Genomic DNA, 14,194 nt, shown 5'->3' on the forward strand with positions numbered 1-14,194 from the left:
CCTCCTTGGCCTCCCAAAGTGCTGGGATTACAGGCATGAGCCACCACCCGGCTGGGCTGGGTGTTCTTATTGCTACAGGGGTGTCTCTGCATCTAGGCCCTCTAGGAGACAGATCTGGATTTGCTTTGATTTAAAAATAAAGTTTCCTGTCCTGCCAATTGTAGGGTCTACTGGGGACTGCAGACAGCTGCTCATCAGGCTTTGAGCATCGGACCTGTCCATGGCCCACGGATATACGTGTTCTCACATGTCCAGGGCTCCAGAGAAGAGAGCACATGCTAAGCCGCTTCCCGAATTCATTCCTGCTCATCAGCAGGGCCATGGCTGAGTTGCTTTGGGAAAGGGACTGGTCTTGATGTGCCCTCATAGCCCAGATTGCTGTGGGTTTGCAAGCTGCAGGCTGACTCCCTGCTGGGCCAACAGCTTTGTCAGTGGTAGTGACAGTAGCCATAGCCCAGCCATAGAGCTCTGGTGGCCACCTGGGTCAGGCCAGGCCAGGGTCAGGCACCAGGAAGGCCCGACTCAGCCACCGTATCCAGCACACGCAGGCAGCCCAGTGCTAATGGGAGGAAGGCCCAGCAGGTGCTCCCTGCACTCCCATTGCTCACCCAACCCCAGCCACACCTGACACAGGGGATCAGGTGTCTCATGGATGCCCCGTGGGCCAGGACCCAGAGGGCGGCATCTCTCCTGCAGCAGCAGGGTTCAGGGCAGAGCGTGCCAGCCTTGAGACCCCAGGGCAGGCAGAACACCCTCTCAACTTTGCCAGCACCTCTCCTGTATCTCCCCAGAGCTCCAGGCTGACAGTCAAGAACCCTGGCTTCCAGGCCTGCCTCTACCAGTGGCAACAATCATACCACTCCCTGCTTAAAACCTTCAGTGCCTCCTTATTGCCCTCAACTTGAAATCCCCACTCCTGGGCCTGTCTTACAAGGCCCTGGAGACCTCTCCAGTGCCCCACGTCATGCCTTAATAACACCAAATTGCTTGTGGTTCCCTTGCACAACTGTGTGGTTTCTCGCCCCCGCACTCACTCTGCATCACCCCTCCCTTGGCTTCTCTGGTTAACTCCTAGTAGTCTCTGAGGTCTCAGCTCTGGGCCCGTCTCCTCCAGGAAGTCTTCCTCCTGGGCCTTAGATCATCTGCTCCCTGGTTATGTTCCTGGTAACCTTTGTTTGACACCTTCCTAACCCCCACTGTGAATGACCTCTGACATGCAGGGTGGCAACCAGTACAGTGGAGAAGGCTCAGGTTTGAAATTAGGACTCTGGCCGGGCTTGGTGGCTTATGCCTGTAATCCCAGCACTTTGGGAGGCTGAGGGGAGTAGATACCTTGAGGTCAGGAGTATGAGACCAGCCTGGGAAACATAGTGAAACCCTGTCTCTACTAAAAAATACAAAAATAAGTCAGGTGTGTTGGCATGTGCCTGTAGTCCCAGCTACTCGGGAGTCTGAGGCATAAGAATCGCTTGAACCCGTCAGGCAGCAGTTGCAGTGAGTTGGGATTGTGCCGCTGCACTCTAGTCTGGGTAACAGAAAAGACTGTCACAAAAAAAGGAAAAAAAAATTAGTTTGAGCACTGCCCATTCTTTCTGAATACTCTTTTATATACAGACATAGGTAGCTGTCAATTTATACAAAACGTATTCTGAGTTAACACACTATTCTCCACAACGTTTCCTTTTCTCCTTGCAATAGGACAAAAAAAAAAAGAAGACGAAGAAGAAGATGATGATGATGATGATGAGCTTCTTAAGACCAATATATGTTCTTTTCTTCTTTTTTGGAGTCAAAGTGCATTGCCAATATGAAACTTATCAGTGGGATGAAGACTATGACCAAGAGCCAGATGATGATTACCAAACAGGATTCCCATTTCGTCAAAATGTAGAATATGGAGTTCCTTTTCATGGATATACTTTAGGCTGTGTCAGTGAATGCTTCTGTCCAACTAACTTTCCATTATCAATGTACTGTGATAATCGCAAACTCAAGACTATCCCAAATATTCCGATACACATTCAGCAACTCTACCTTCAGTTCAATGAAATTGAAGCTGTGACTGCAAATTCATTCATCAATGCAACTCATCTTAAAGAAATTAACCTCAGCCACAACAAAATTAAATCTCAAAAGATTGATTATGGTGTGTTTGCGAAGCTTCCAAATCTACTACAGCTTCATCTAGAGCATAACAATTTAGAAGAATTTCCATTTCCCCTTCCTAAATCTCTGGAAAGACTCCTTCTTGGTTACAATGAAATCTCCAAATTGCAGGCAAATGCGATGGATGGGCTAATAAACTTGACCATGCTTGATCTCTGTTATAATCACCTTCATGATTCTCTGCTAAAAGACAAAATCTTTGCCAAAATGGAAAAACTAATGCAGCTCAACCTCTGCAATAACAGATTAGAATCAATGCCTCCTGGTTTGCCTTCTTCACTTATGTATCTGTCTTTAGAAAATAATTCAATTTCTTCTATACCCGAAAAATACTTCAACAAACTTCCAAAACTTCATACTCTAAGAATGTCACACAACAAACTACAAGACATCCCATATAATATTTTTAATCTTCCCAATCTTGTAGAACTCAGTGTTGGACACAACAAATTGAAGCAAGCATTTTATATTCCAAGAAATTTGGAACACCTATACCTACAAAATAATGAAATAGAAAGTATGTAGACTTTTATTGTGTTTTAAGGAGAGAAAGAATGGAATTCTGACCTTTTAAGGAAAAAAATCTTTAATAAGCTATGCTTTAGACATTGCTGAAAATGGTTGTTCTAAAGTTGGCTAAGGGAAAGGCAGAAATTTGCCCCAGAGAAAGGTGTGCTATTCAGTTTATAGTCCTTCCTGTTAAATTTAATTGTCTTAAATATTGAGACATAGGCTGGGAGCAATGGCTTATGCCTGTAATCAGCGCACTTTGGGAGGCTGAGGTGCATGGATCACTTGAGGCCAGGAGTTCACGACCAGCCTGGTCAATATGGTGAACTCCTATCTCTACTAAAAATACAAAAATTAGCCAGGCATGGTGGTGTATGCCTGTACTCCCAGCTACTTGGGAGGCTGAGACATGAGAACTGATTGAACCCAGTAGTCGGAGGTTGCAGTGAGCTGAGATCATGCATTCCAGCCTGGGTGATAGAGCAAAATTCTGTCTAAAAAATAAACAAATAAATAAATCATACATATATATACACATATTTATATATATAGAGAGAGACATAATAGAGTATATCAAGAAATATGAGTATCCTAAGCAGTGAGACTGTAGATAATTTTTTTCAGATTGTTCTATAGGAAATTATTAATCAGAAAAAATGAAGTCATATATATTTTGGTAATATAAAACTCATTTATAATTTAATTTTCTTCATTTTATTATTTAATATTAAAAAACTAAACCTATTTCAATTTATAAGTATTTTAATTAACAGAATTATATTCCATACAACATAAAATCCAACATAGAATTATGGCTATAATTATGGATTATACTATAATGCAGGATTAATTTTTAATTTATTTCTTTCAGAGATGAATCTTACAGTGATGTGTCCTTCTATTGACCCACTGCATCACCACCATTTAACATACATTCGTGTGGACCAAAATAAACTAAAAGAACCTATAAGCTCATACATCTTCTTCTGCTTCCCTAATATACACACTATTTATTATGGTGAACAAAGAAGCACTAATGGTCAAACAATACAACTGAAGACACAAGTTTTCAGGAGATTTCAAGATGATGATGATGATAGTGAAGATCACGATGATCCTGACCATGCTCATGAGGGCCCAGAACAAGAAGGAGCAGAAGGGCACTTTTACCCTCATTATTACGAAATTCAAGAATGGCAAGAAACTATATAGGTATACATGACTTCACAAAACTTATACTTAATATAGTAAATCTAAGTAAATATGTATTACTCAAAGTAATATATTTAGAATTACATATTAGCATAAGGTCAGAATTAAATTTAAATTGTTGGTGACAATGCATCATTTTATAGGATTAGAACTTACTCAAAATAATGCAAATCTTTAAAAATATAAATTAGAATGACAAGTGGGAATCATAAACTAAACGTTGTTTCTTATGCTCTTTGTAAATATAGAAATATCATGTTTTAAAAAGTGAGTGTATCATTTCTATTAACACTAATTTTTCTAAAAATGAGGAAGGAAGTAGCATTAGCAGTAAAGACCCAGAAGCCATGACCTTTTTGATCACTCTAAGGACGATATTTAAATGACAGGAGGGCATATTAATGTAACAAGCATTTATTTAAGGAATAGCTCATTTTCTTTGACCGATTCAGAAAAGCTTTTGTGCTGGTATTTGTGATCTCATCATTATGACATCCATTCCCCTAGTTCACGTAGTGCATAAAATAATATTTTTGATTTGTAAGAGGCCATCCTACTAAGGATCCAAGGCATACAGATTCACAAAATGAACCAATCTTTTTTCCTCAGAGTACCAAAACAACAAAATTATAAATGCTGTATTTGGAGAACTAAAAAACACCAAACTCTCTCATTGCAATTTGTATGTTAGCAAATTTCAGTAACTGTCCAAAACAATGTTATTGTGTTCCATTTTAACTGGGATAAATGTTTTTGTAATAAATACAACCACAGAAAGCTTTCTTTGTTACAAAATGATTTGCAAAGAAATAACTGCTTTGTTCACAAGGTTAAGTTAAAGTTGGCAAAATAAAGTTCTAATGATATTACTAAACACTTGGCTAGGTGCCGGTGGCTCACGCCTGTAATCCTAGCACTCTGGGAGGCTGAGACGGGCAGATCATGAGGTCAGGAGTTTGAGACCAGCCTGGCCAATATGGTAAAACCCCGCCTCTACTAAAAATACAAAAAAGAGCTGGGCGTGGTGGCATGTGCCTGTAGTCCCAGCTACTCAGGAGGCTGATGCAGGAGAATCGCTTGAACCTGGGAGGCAGAGGTTGCAGTGAACCAAGATGCACCACTGACTCCAGCCTGGGCGACAGTGCGAGACTCCATCTCAAAAAAGAAAAAACAAACAAAAAAAAAATTTATGCTTATCATCCAATGTCTACATAAGCTAAAATTGAATACAGTTCCTCTAAAATTTGAATGACCAGATGACAGGTTTTGACATCTTCTTTAAAACCTTAAAAATCACTTTTTAATTAATGTATCATGTTTAAATATTTTAAGTATGCCTTACAATGAAGATTATCTAACTGCTGTGATGAACTCTCTTGACATACCATGATAATGTTTCATAGAATTCTTCAGATAAGGGACAAATACCAATCTGGGGCTACCTATATAAGGGACCCCAAAACAAATGATAACAATTCTGACAATACTCAACAGACAAGTCAAACTATATTTCAGAAGTAGTTTTCCAGCTTGCAAGTCTTTTTTTCCCCTGGAAATATCAGTTTAAATGAAGTCTTTAATGCTCTTTATAACTTTGAGGAGATTATCAGCATTATCAGAACCAGAACACTCACCTTTTCCCAGGGACAACCTTAAGAATACAGGATGAATATAAACAAAACTCCATTCGTTCACTTAATCAACGTTCATCAAGTCCTTTCTTATATAGGACTTGACAATAAGGGATCAACAAACAAAGTACAATGTGCAACTATGATGCCATGATATGGGCAAAGCACAGTTTCAACAGAATTAAAACAAAAAATCTTAAGGCTCACCTCCCTTTTCTTGCAATTTTTAAAAACAGGGTATAAATTCAAACACTATGAGTCAATACGTGGAAAGTACTGTGTGTGTTTTAGAAAATAACAAAGATAAGACAATTTCCTTTTTTTTTTTTTTTTTTTTGAGAAAGGGTGTCGCCCTGTTGCCAGGTGCCAGGCTGGAGTGGTGGCACAATCTTGGCTCACTGCACCTCACCTCCTGGGTTCAAGCAATTCTCCTACCTCAGCCTCCCAAGTAGCTGGGACTACAGGTACGTGCCACTATGCCCAGCTAATTTTTGTATTTTAGTAGAGACGGGGTTTCACCATGTTGGCCAGGATGGTCTTGATCTCTTGACCTAATGATCCCCCCGCCTTGGCCTCCCAAAGTGCTGGGATTACAGGTGTGAACCACCATGCCCCGCCAAGATAAGACAATTTCTAACCTAGAGCAATTTAAAATTTATGAGCCATTAGGGAAATGTGAATAAAAATCATGATGAGATACCACTTCATGCTCACTAGGATGGCTGAAATCAAAAGGCAGACAAATAAGTGTTGGCAAGGAAGTGGAAAAACTGGAGCCTTCATACACCACTGAAAGGAGTGTAAATGCTGCAGCTGCTGTGGAAAGTAGTATGAAAGTTCCTTAAAAAGTTAGTTACATGCCCAGGTGCCACATAATCCTAGCACTTTGGGAGGCTGAGGCCAGGAATCATGGAAGTCAGAAATTCAAGACCAGGCTGGCCAAGATGGCGAAACCCTGTCTACTAAAAATACAAAAATTAGCTGGACGTGGTGGCATGTGCCAGTAATCCCGGCTAGTCGGGAGGCTGAGGCAAAGAATTGCTTAAATGCAGGAGGCAGAGGTTGTAGTAAGCCGAGATCGCACCACTCACTCCAGCAAAAAAAAAAGTTAGTTACATATAACCCAACAATTCCATTCCTAACTATACACCCAAGAGAACTGAACATACATGTTCACACCAAAATTTGCATACAAATGTCCATAGCAGCGTTATCCATGAGGTACAAACCATCCAAATGTCCATCAATAGATCCACAAAATGTGGTATATCCATACAGTGGAATATTATTCAGCAATAAAAAGTAATGAAGCACTGATACATGCTATAAAATGGATAAACCTTGAACTGGGGAATCCATGGAGACAAAGACCATTGGTTGCCTAGAGCAGGGGATCGTGGGAATGAGGGAAAGTGAGAAGTAACTGCTAATGGGTAATATGGTTTCTTTTTTGGGGTAATGAAAATGTTCCAAAATTGACTGTGGTAATGGTTGTACAAATCCAAAAACACTAACTGCTATTAAATTGTATACATCAGTCTTGGCGCAGTGGCTCGTATCTGTAATCCTAGTGCTTTGGGAGACCAAGATGGGAGAATTGTTTGAGGCCAGAAGTTCAAGACTGGTTTAGGCAACACAGTGAGACCCTGTCTCTACAAAAAATTTAAAAATTACCCAGGCATGGTGGCGCACGTCTGCGGTCTTAGCTATTTGAGAGGCTGAAGCAGAAAGATTGCATAAGCCCCAGAGATCAAGGTTGCAGTGAGCCGTGATCACGTCTCTGCACTCCAGCCTGGCAACAGAATGAGACCTCATCTTTAAAAAAAAAAAAAAAACCCTAAATAAATTATATACTTTAAAAGGATGAATTGTATTGAATGTGACTTATCTCAATAAAGCAGTTATTTGAAGAATTTAATAAAGAGAAGATCAAACAACTCACTGTAACACAAGGATGAAATAAAATATTAATGTGGCAATAACTATGAAAAACTGTATAAGCACAGATACCATAACTTTCACAGCTGGCGAGGACCTGGAGAAGTAGTTGAAGGCTCCCAGGAAAAAGTAATAAATGTGCAGCAGGAATTGACTGGCAAAAGTGGAGCGAACAAGCTCCTGAGTGGGGTTAACATAAAGACATGGTAATCAATTACTTGTTCTACTTCTTGCACAATTAAAAAAATTGAAAACCTTCATTTTCAGAACTCTGGAGCTTCAATTTGTATCTCCTCCTAAATGAATAAAAGAAAATACATTTAATTCTCAAAGAACAGCCTTAGCAAATAATAAAATTGCAATTCAAATTTAGCAATTCTGGCTGGGATGGTGGCTTACGCCTATAATACCAGCACTTTGGGAGGCTGAGGTAGGCAGATTGTTTAAGCTCAGGAGTTCTAGACCAGTCAGGGCAACATGGTGAAACTCTGTCTCCACTAAAAATAGAAAAATTAGCCAGGCAAGCCTGAGGTGGGAGGATCATCTGAGCCTCGCAAGTGGACGCTGCAGTAAACTGAGATCACGCCACTGCACTTCAGCCTGAGTGTCACAGTGAGATCCTGTTTCAAAAAAAAAAAAAAATTTAGCAATTCAAAATAAGGAATCTGATATAAGAGCTATGTGGGTATAAAGCCTGACATGACACTTCTAAGCTAGGTGACTCTCAATGAGTTATTTAGTTTCTCTAAGTGTCTCTTTGTTTTCAAAAAAAGATGGTTTCCATATGGTTGTCATAGGATAAAGATAAATAATAGATATAATAAAGCACATAAAGTGCACACGAGTTGCAGGAATAGTAAGGCTCACTGCAGCACATCTGGCCCAGCAGCCCACAGATCCGGATACTGTACACTCCTGGGTGCTCACACTGTTTTTCCTGGCACACAAAACAGTCAGCATCTCTTTGGGTTCCTTCAAACATTCCACTCATACAAAAGATTAGTGGACAAGAGAGACTACTAAGGGTTTCACTAGGGTGCTTAAATCACATCTCTCACAACTACTTCACAATCACTATTGGACAGTGCAGCTTTTCAAAGCACTATCTGAATGGCCCACCAGGGCGAGGATGGCAGGTTCCCTCCACCCACTCACAAGGCACTGGGTTGCTAGCTTCTCTGAGCCAGAGTGTGGTCAAACTGCTTCTGTTTATTAGTAAGAACAGTTCAACTCTGCTCTAGCTCCTTCCTCTAAAAGTGCATATAAGTAAATGCATCCCATATCCTCCAGCTCAAGACCCAACGGGGAGGCAGATTAACAATCATTTTTTGGTACTTGAAAATGCCTTAACTCAAACCTGCCCAAGCATTTCTCATTAAAAACAAAACAAAGAAAAACCTCAATGCTTTCCCTGGGAGACAATGAAGAATAAAGTATTTTCTTTAAGTAGTACATCAAGACTGCACAGTTACCTATCAGAGCTACAGACTAAACCAGATGATGATATTTATAGCAATAAAGAAAAATGTGAAAATTCATTTATTATTTTTTTCATTATACCACCAAGTATTTAGTTATGTTTTTGTTTTTTTTTTTGTTTTTTTTTTTTTTTTTTTTGAGAAGGGTTTTTCCTCATGTTACCCCGGCTGGGGTGCAATGCGGCGATCTCGGCTCACCGCAACCTCCGCCTCCTGGGTTCAGGCAATTCTCCTGCCTCAGCCTCCTGAGTAGCTGGGATTACAGGCACGCACCACCATGCCCAGCTAATTTTTTGTATTTTTAGTAGAGACGGGGTTTCACCATGTTGACCAGGATGGTCTCGATCTCTTGACCTCGTGATCCACCCGCCTCGGCCTCCCAAAGTGCTGGGATTACAGGCTTGAGCCACCGCGCCCAGCCTAGTTATGTTAGCTAATAGGCTAAACTGTAACTATTAGCAAATAAGTCCAAATTGCACCATAAACCAAAGCTTAATTAATAAATATAAATGTATAATGAACATATATTTAACTTTTAAAAAGGAAATTTTAAGAAGGATACTTCAAAAGTTTGTTCACGATAATACTGGTTGAGAATGTTTAGCCAGTGTTTAAGTACTACCTGAAACACTACACATTTTCACCCTATTTCTCAAGTTTAGGACCACTAAACTAAAATACAGATGTATGCATATATAACACACTTAACCAGCTCCATGAAGTAAAAAAGAAAATAGAAGAAAGAAACCTTGTCTGTTCTATAAAATTTTTCTGTTTTAAGAATTCATATGTCCCCAAGGACGGCTAGACCTAAAGCCCTGGTTTCCTGATTCTAAGTCCATTTCTTCTACATCTTGGAAATAAAGTATAAGAGCAGCTGGAAACAAAATTAAATCATAACAGCTAAACATCTGAAGTTTCTTATATGTTCTAATTTCCTAAATAGATATAACTATGCCAAGTTATAAATCTGCCTAGTTATAAATATCATAACATCATGGACACATCTTGCATCACTTCACATGTTTAGGTTATGAATTCACTATACAGAGATTTATGTACTACTGAGAAAAACTAAATTCACAAATAAGATACAATTTTACCCTGAGCTCTTCCTTACATTGAGTCATAAGTCCTCTCCATACCAATTTGACCCTTTAGTCTAGGAAGTAGAATACATGGGTTCTCATATTTCTTGTTCGAACAAACAACTAGGCTTCAAGCATAAGTATGAGATTTAAGATGGAGAGCCAAATCACAGACTTTCCACAAAATCAAGATTGCTGGATTAAAAAGGGTCCACACGTATCTAGTAACTCAGCAGTTCTCAATAGAAATGATTTTGCTCCCCTAACTCCCACCCACCACTGGACAACTGGCAATGTCTGGAGACATTTTTGGTCATCACACAGTGGGGTACCATTACTAGCATCTAGTGTGTAGAGGGCAGAAGTGCTGCTAAACATCCTACAGTGCACACAGGCTAGCCCCCACAAAAGAGAATTATCAAGTCCAAAATGTCAATAGTGTAGAGGCTGAGGAACTCTGGAGTAACCAGATTCTAGTCCAATAGATAAAGAAACTGTGGCCTAAAACGTTAAAGAACTTGCCCACGATCAGCGGAAGGTTCATGAAGAATCAAAACTAGAACTTGTCTAGGCCGGGCACGGTGGCTCACACCTATAATCTCAGCACTTTGGAAGGCCTAGGTGGGCAGACCACCTGAGATGGGAAGTTCGAGACCAGCCATCCCAACATGGAGAAACTCTGTCTCTACTAAAAATACAAAAATTATCTGGGCATGGTGGGTGCACACCTGTATTCCCAACTACTCCAGAGGCTGAGGCAGGAAAATCACTTGAACCCAAGAAGCAGAGGTTGCAATGAGCCGAGATCACACCACTGTACTCCAGCCTGGCGACAGAGCGAGACTCTGTTTTAAAAATCAAAACAAACAAACAAAAAGACAAAACTAGAACTCAGGCGTTCTGACTACTAAACCAAATGATTTCCTACAAAGTTAAAGAATGAAGATGAAAATGAAGAAAAGACTCTTCTAGTCTGTAGCATTTATTGAAAGCTAATCCATGTGCAGGTTATATGGTCTCTATCAGAATTAAACCACTTCCCAAAACTACTTTTTCCCTGAAAACTCTTATTTCCAAAAGTCCATTCCATTCAACACATTTTTTTGGTTGCCAACAGACCAATGATACATGTTCAAGGAAATAAAACCCCTATAAGGCACCAAAGATAATACAATAGGGTCACCTAAAAGGACTCCACAGAGGCCAAGGTGGGAGGATCACTAAGGCCAAAACTTCCAGACCAGTCTGGCTAACATAAGGAGACTCCTTATAAAAAAATTTTTTTTTAATTAGCCAGGCATGGTGGTGCATGCATGAAGTCCCAGTTACTCAGAACGGTGAAGTGGGACGATCATTTGGGCCCATGAAGTTGAGGCTGCAGTAAGTTATGACTGTGTCACTGCACTCCAGCTTGAATAACAGAGAAGACCTGTCTCCAAAAAAAGAACTCCATAAAGAAGACTTTTTCATCTTTGGATGCAATGCTGCTCTTGAGTATGAGGCAGCTTTCATCTTTTACTCCTGTACAGTGAAAGCTAAATAGCTTTCTATCAGCATTCATTTCTTTCTGGAATAGAAAACCACCTGTTTCAAGCATTTTATACTGAGTACTGTGTAGCAAAGGTTTTAGCTTTGCCTAAAGAGAAGTCTGGGCTTTGCCTTGGCATCTGAGAGGTGATCTGTGTCATTTCTGATAGGAGTGTTTTTGTTTAGGGTGAGATCAGCCACACTTGACAGTCTTAAGGTTGAGGTGATCATGCCAGAAAGACTAACCATGTGATATAGGATAAGGGATTTGGGTTATGCATTATCAGTGGACCAGGAGGCTGAATTCAATCAATCAATTAATCAAACCTATTAATAAAGCCCCAATAAAAACTCTGAACACTGCTAATAAACTTGCCTCGTTGGCAATAAGCCATATACACTGCCACATATCAACACCAGGAAAGCAATGCATCCAGAGAACAATGGAATCTTCAAGTTTGGAGCCCTCTAGACACTGCCCTATGGATCTCTTCCCTGGCTGATTTTTAGGGGTATCCTTTTTCTATTTAAACCATAACCTTGAGTATAATGGTCTTCCGTGAGTTCTGAGAATTCTCCTAGGGAAATATCAAATGTAACAAGAGTGGTTTTGGGAATCTCCTGAACTTGCTGTTGGTATCAGAAGTGCAGGTAATGTCCATCTTGCTAGCAGACGATTTCCTTCTCCATCTGTGAAGAAGCGGGTTACAATGTTGTAAGCTGCCCTATGGAGGAATTCACATGGCAAGAGACTGAGGGAGGCCTTCAGTCAACAGCTAGCAAGAAACTTAGGTCCACAGTTTCACATTTGGCAAGGAACTGAATGCCACCAACAACCACATGGGCTTAGAATTGGATCCTTCCCTATTCAACCACTGAAGTGAGGCTGCAATGCCAGATGTACTTCAAATGCAGATCCTGAAGCAGACAATCAAGCAAAGCTATGCTGAATTCCTGACCCACGGAAACTGTGATATAATAAATGTGTGTTATTTTAACTAAGCCATTCCTTTGTGGGAGTTTTTTACACAGTAATAGATAACCACTACAAAGATGAACAGTGGTATTCTTCAACAATGCAACATTAGAGGAATGTTTCTAAAATGCAAACAGGATCATATTTAAGCCATCACTGGCTTAAAAAATCTCTTCATGGTCTCTCACTGACTACAGACTAAAGCCCAAATACTTTAGCAGGATATAAAATACTCTCCTTAATCCAACCTCTATTCCCGCTCTCTAGGCGCATGTCTTAATATGGTCCATTCCCCTGACTTCTCTCTCTCCCTCCAAGCTCCAGTGGTATGCAAAAAACATATATAAATTTTCTAAATGATCTACCCGCATCCCTTCCACTCACATGATGCTCCCCTTGCCTAGAACACCTCATCACCTACCCCATCACCTATCCCTCCCACCTATCCCATCGCTTACCCTCCTCCCTTATCCTTTCTATAAAAGTCAGCTTGTGGCTTCTCCCAGGTTATCACAGAACTCTGTACATTTCTGTGTAGCAAGCCCTATCATGTATTCTACTTGCTTGTTTGCTGTTTTTCTTACTGAACTTAGAGGCAATAAATGTTTCTTGAGGGAAGAAACTGATGTTTGTTTATCTGAGTTTATGTGTCTGAAGTTCTGGCACAGAACTGGTGCTCAATAAACTTTTATTAAATGAGTGAATGCTAATAACATTGTATTCACTGGTCATAATTTTTCAAGGAAAGTTGTTATCCACAAAATAATTTTCTGTAATACAAAGTATCAAAGTGTACAATTAATGAAACTATGAATATCTAAGATTCTCTATTTGGACATATGATATCTATCCAGCTTAATTCTCAACATCTTGTTATCTTGCCACACAATACAAAACAAATCAATGTCTGTTGTTTCATTATTATATATTTCAAAGTCTTTAAAATGTTTTATCGTATGCTTGAAGTCATAAAACTGACAATTTATTATCAACTCAAGCTAGACAATATCACAACTAAATTTAAGACAATTCACATTCAAATAAAAACTTCAGTATTCAAGTCTTAAGTTTATTTAAGCTTTGATTTGAAAGGTTCTAAAACCAATTTTGACTAGAAAAGAAAACAAATGGGTATTCTTTGATTTTTATTGTAATAAAATATGTATCCATATTTGTTAAATTTTTACCTTAAAAGAGAAAATGTTACTTTGATTGTTAAAAACAACAAAGGAATTTTTAAAAAGTGAATCTTTAAAAAAAATCTTTAAAGTTGCTTGTATGGTATCTACAATGCCACTTTAACTTTTTAAACTCAATTTTAATATTAAAATAATTTTATAAAGTTTCCTTTATTCAGCAAAGAAAAGTCTCTTTTACTATCAACCTCAAAAACTATAAATCAAATTTACTTTTAAAAAGCTAATTTTTATGTGTCCGTTTTTCTTATATGTAACTAAAATAATGGGGAGAAAAAAATCCAAATGACAAAACTATAAAATAATTTGTGCTAAAACTAATTTTTACACTTGAATTTTCTTGGCTATATATTGATTATGGTACTAGGGCAGTATTTTTAATTCTCATAAAATTAACAACATGGACTATGTTTTTATTTGGTGTTCTATTTTATTCAAAAAGCAGATGTTTAATCTCCTGGGAAATCACCAA

At 39.1% G+C, this 14,194-nt stretch overlaps 2 protein-coding genes across 7 annotated transcripts in view; one reads left to right on the forward strand and one right to left on the reverse strand.

Annotated features, from left to right (window-relative positions):
* Positions 1 to 14,194, reverse strand: part of CENPP (centromere protein P) — a 279,890-nt gene that overhangs the window by 184,641 nt on the left and 81,055 nt on the right. The gene's annotated exons all lie outside the window — the stretch shown is intronic.
* On the forward strand, positions 1,699 to 4,762 carry OMD (osteomodulin). The gene is made up of 2 exons (XM_032260486.1): positions 1,699 to 2,683; positions 3,548 to 4,762. Exons 1-2 carry the CDS (start codon positions 1,729 to 1,731, stop codon positions 3,886 to 3,888), a joined length of 1,296 nt encoding a protein of 431 aa, XP_032116377.1. The 5' UTR covers positions 1,699 to 1,728; the 3' UTR covers positions 3,889 to 4,762.

This window comes from Sapajus apella, unplaced genomic scaffold, assembly GCF_009761245.1.
Source record: "Sapajus apella isolate SASKATOON/1434 unplaced genomic scaffold, GSC_monkey_1.0 scaffold118, whole genome shotgun sequence".
NCBI classification, from domain to species: Eukaryota; Metazoa; Chordata; class Mammalia; order Primates; family Cebidae; genus Sapajus; species Sapajus apella.

What these genes read in the sequence shown, in the direction of transcription:
- OMD (XM_032260486.1), top strand. Translation starts at nt 1,729, where the DNA reads ATGATGATGATGATGATGAGCTTCTTAAGACCAATATATGTTCTTTTC. An exon ending in ACAAAATAATGAAATAGAAA is followed by an intron (nt 2,684 to 3,547) that starts GTATGTAGACTT and finishes TATTTCTTTCAG; the next exon opens with AGATGAATCTTACAGTGATG.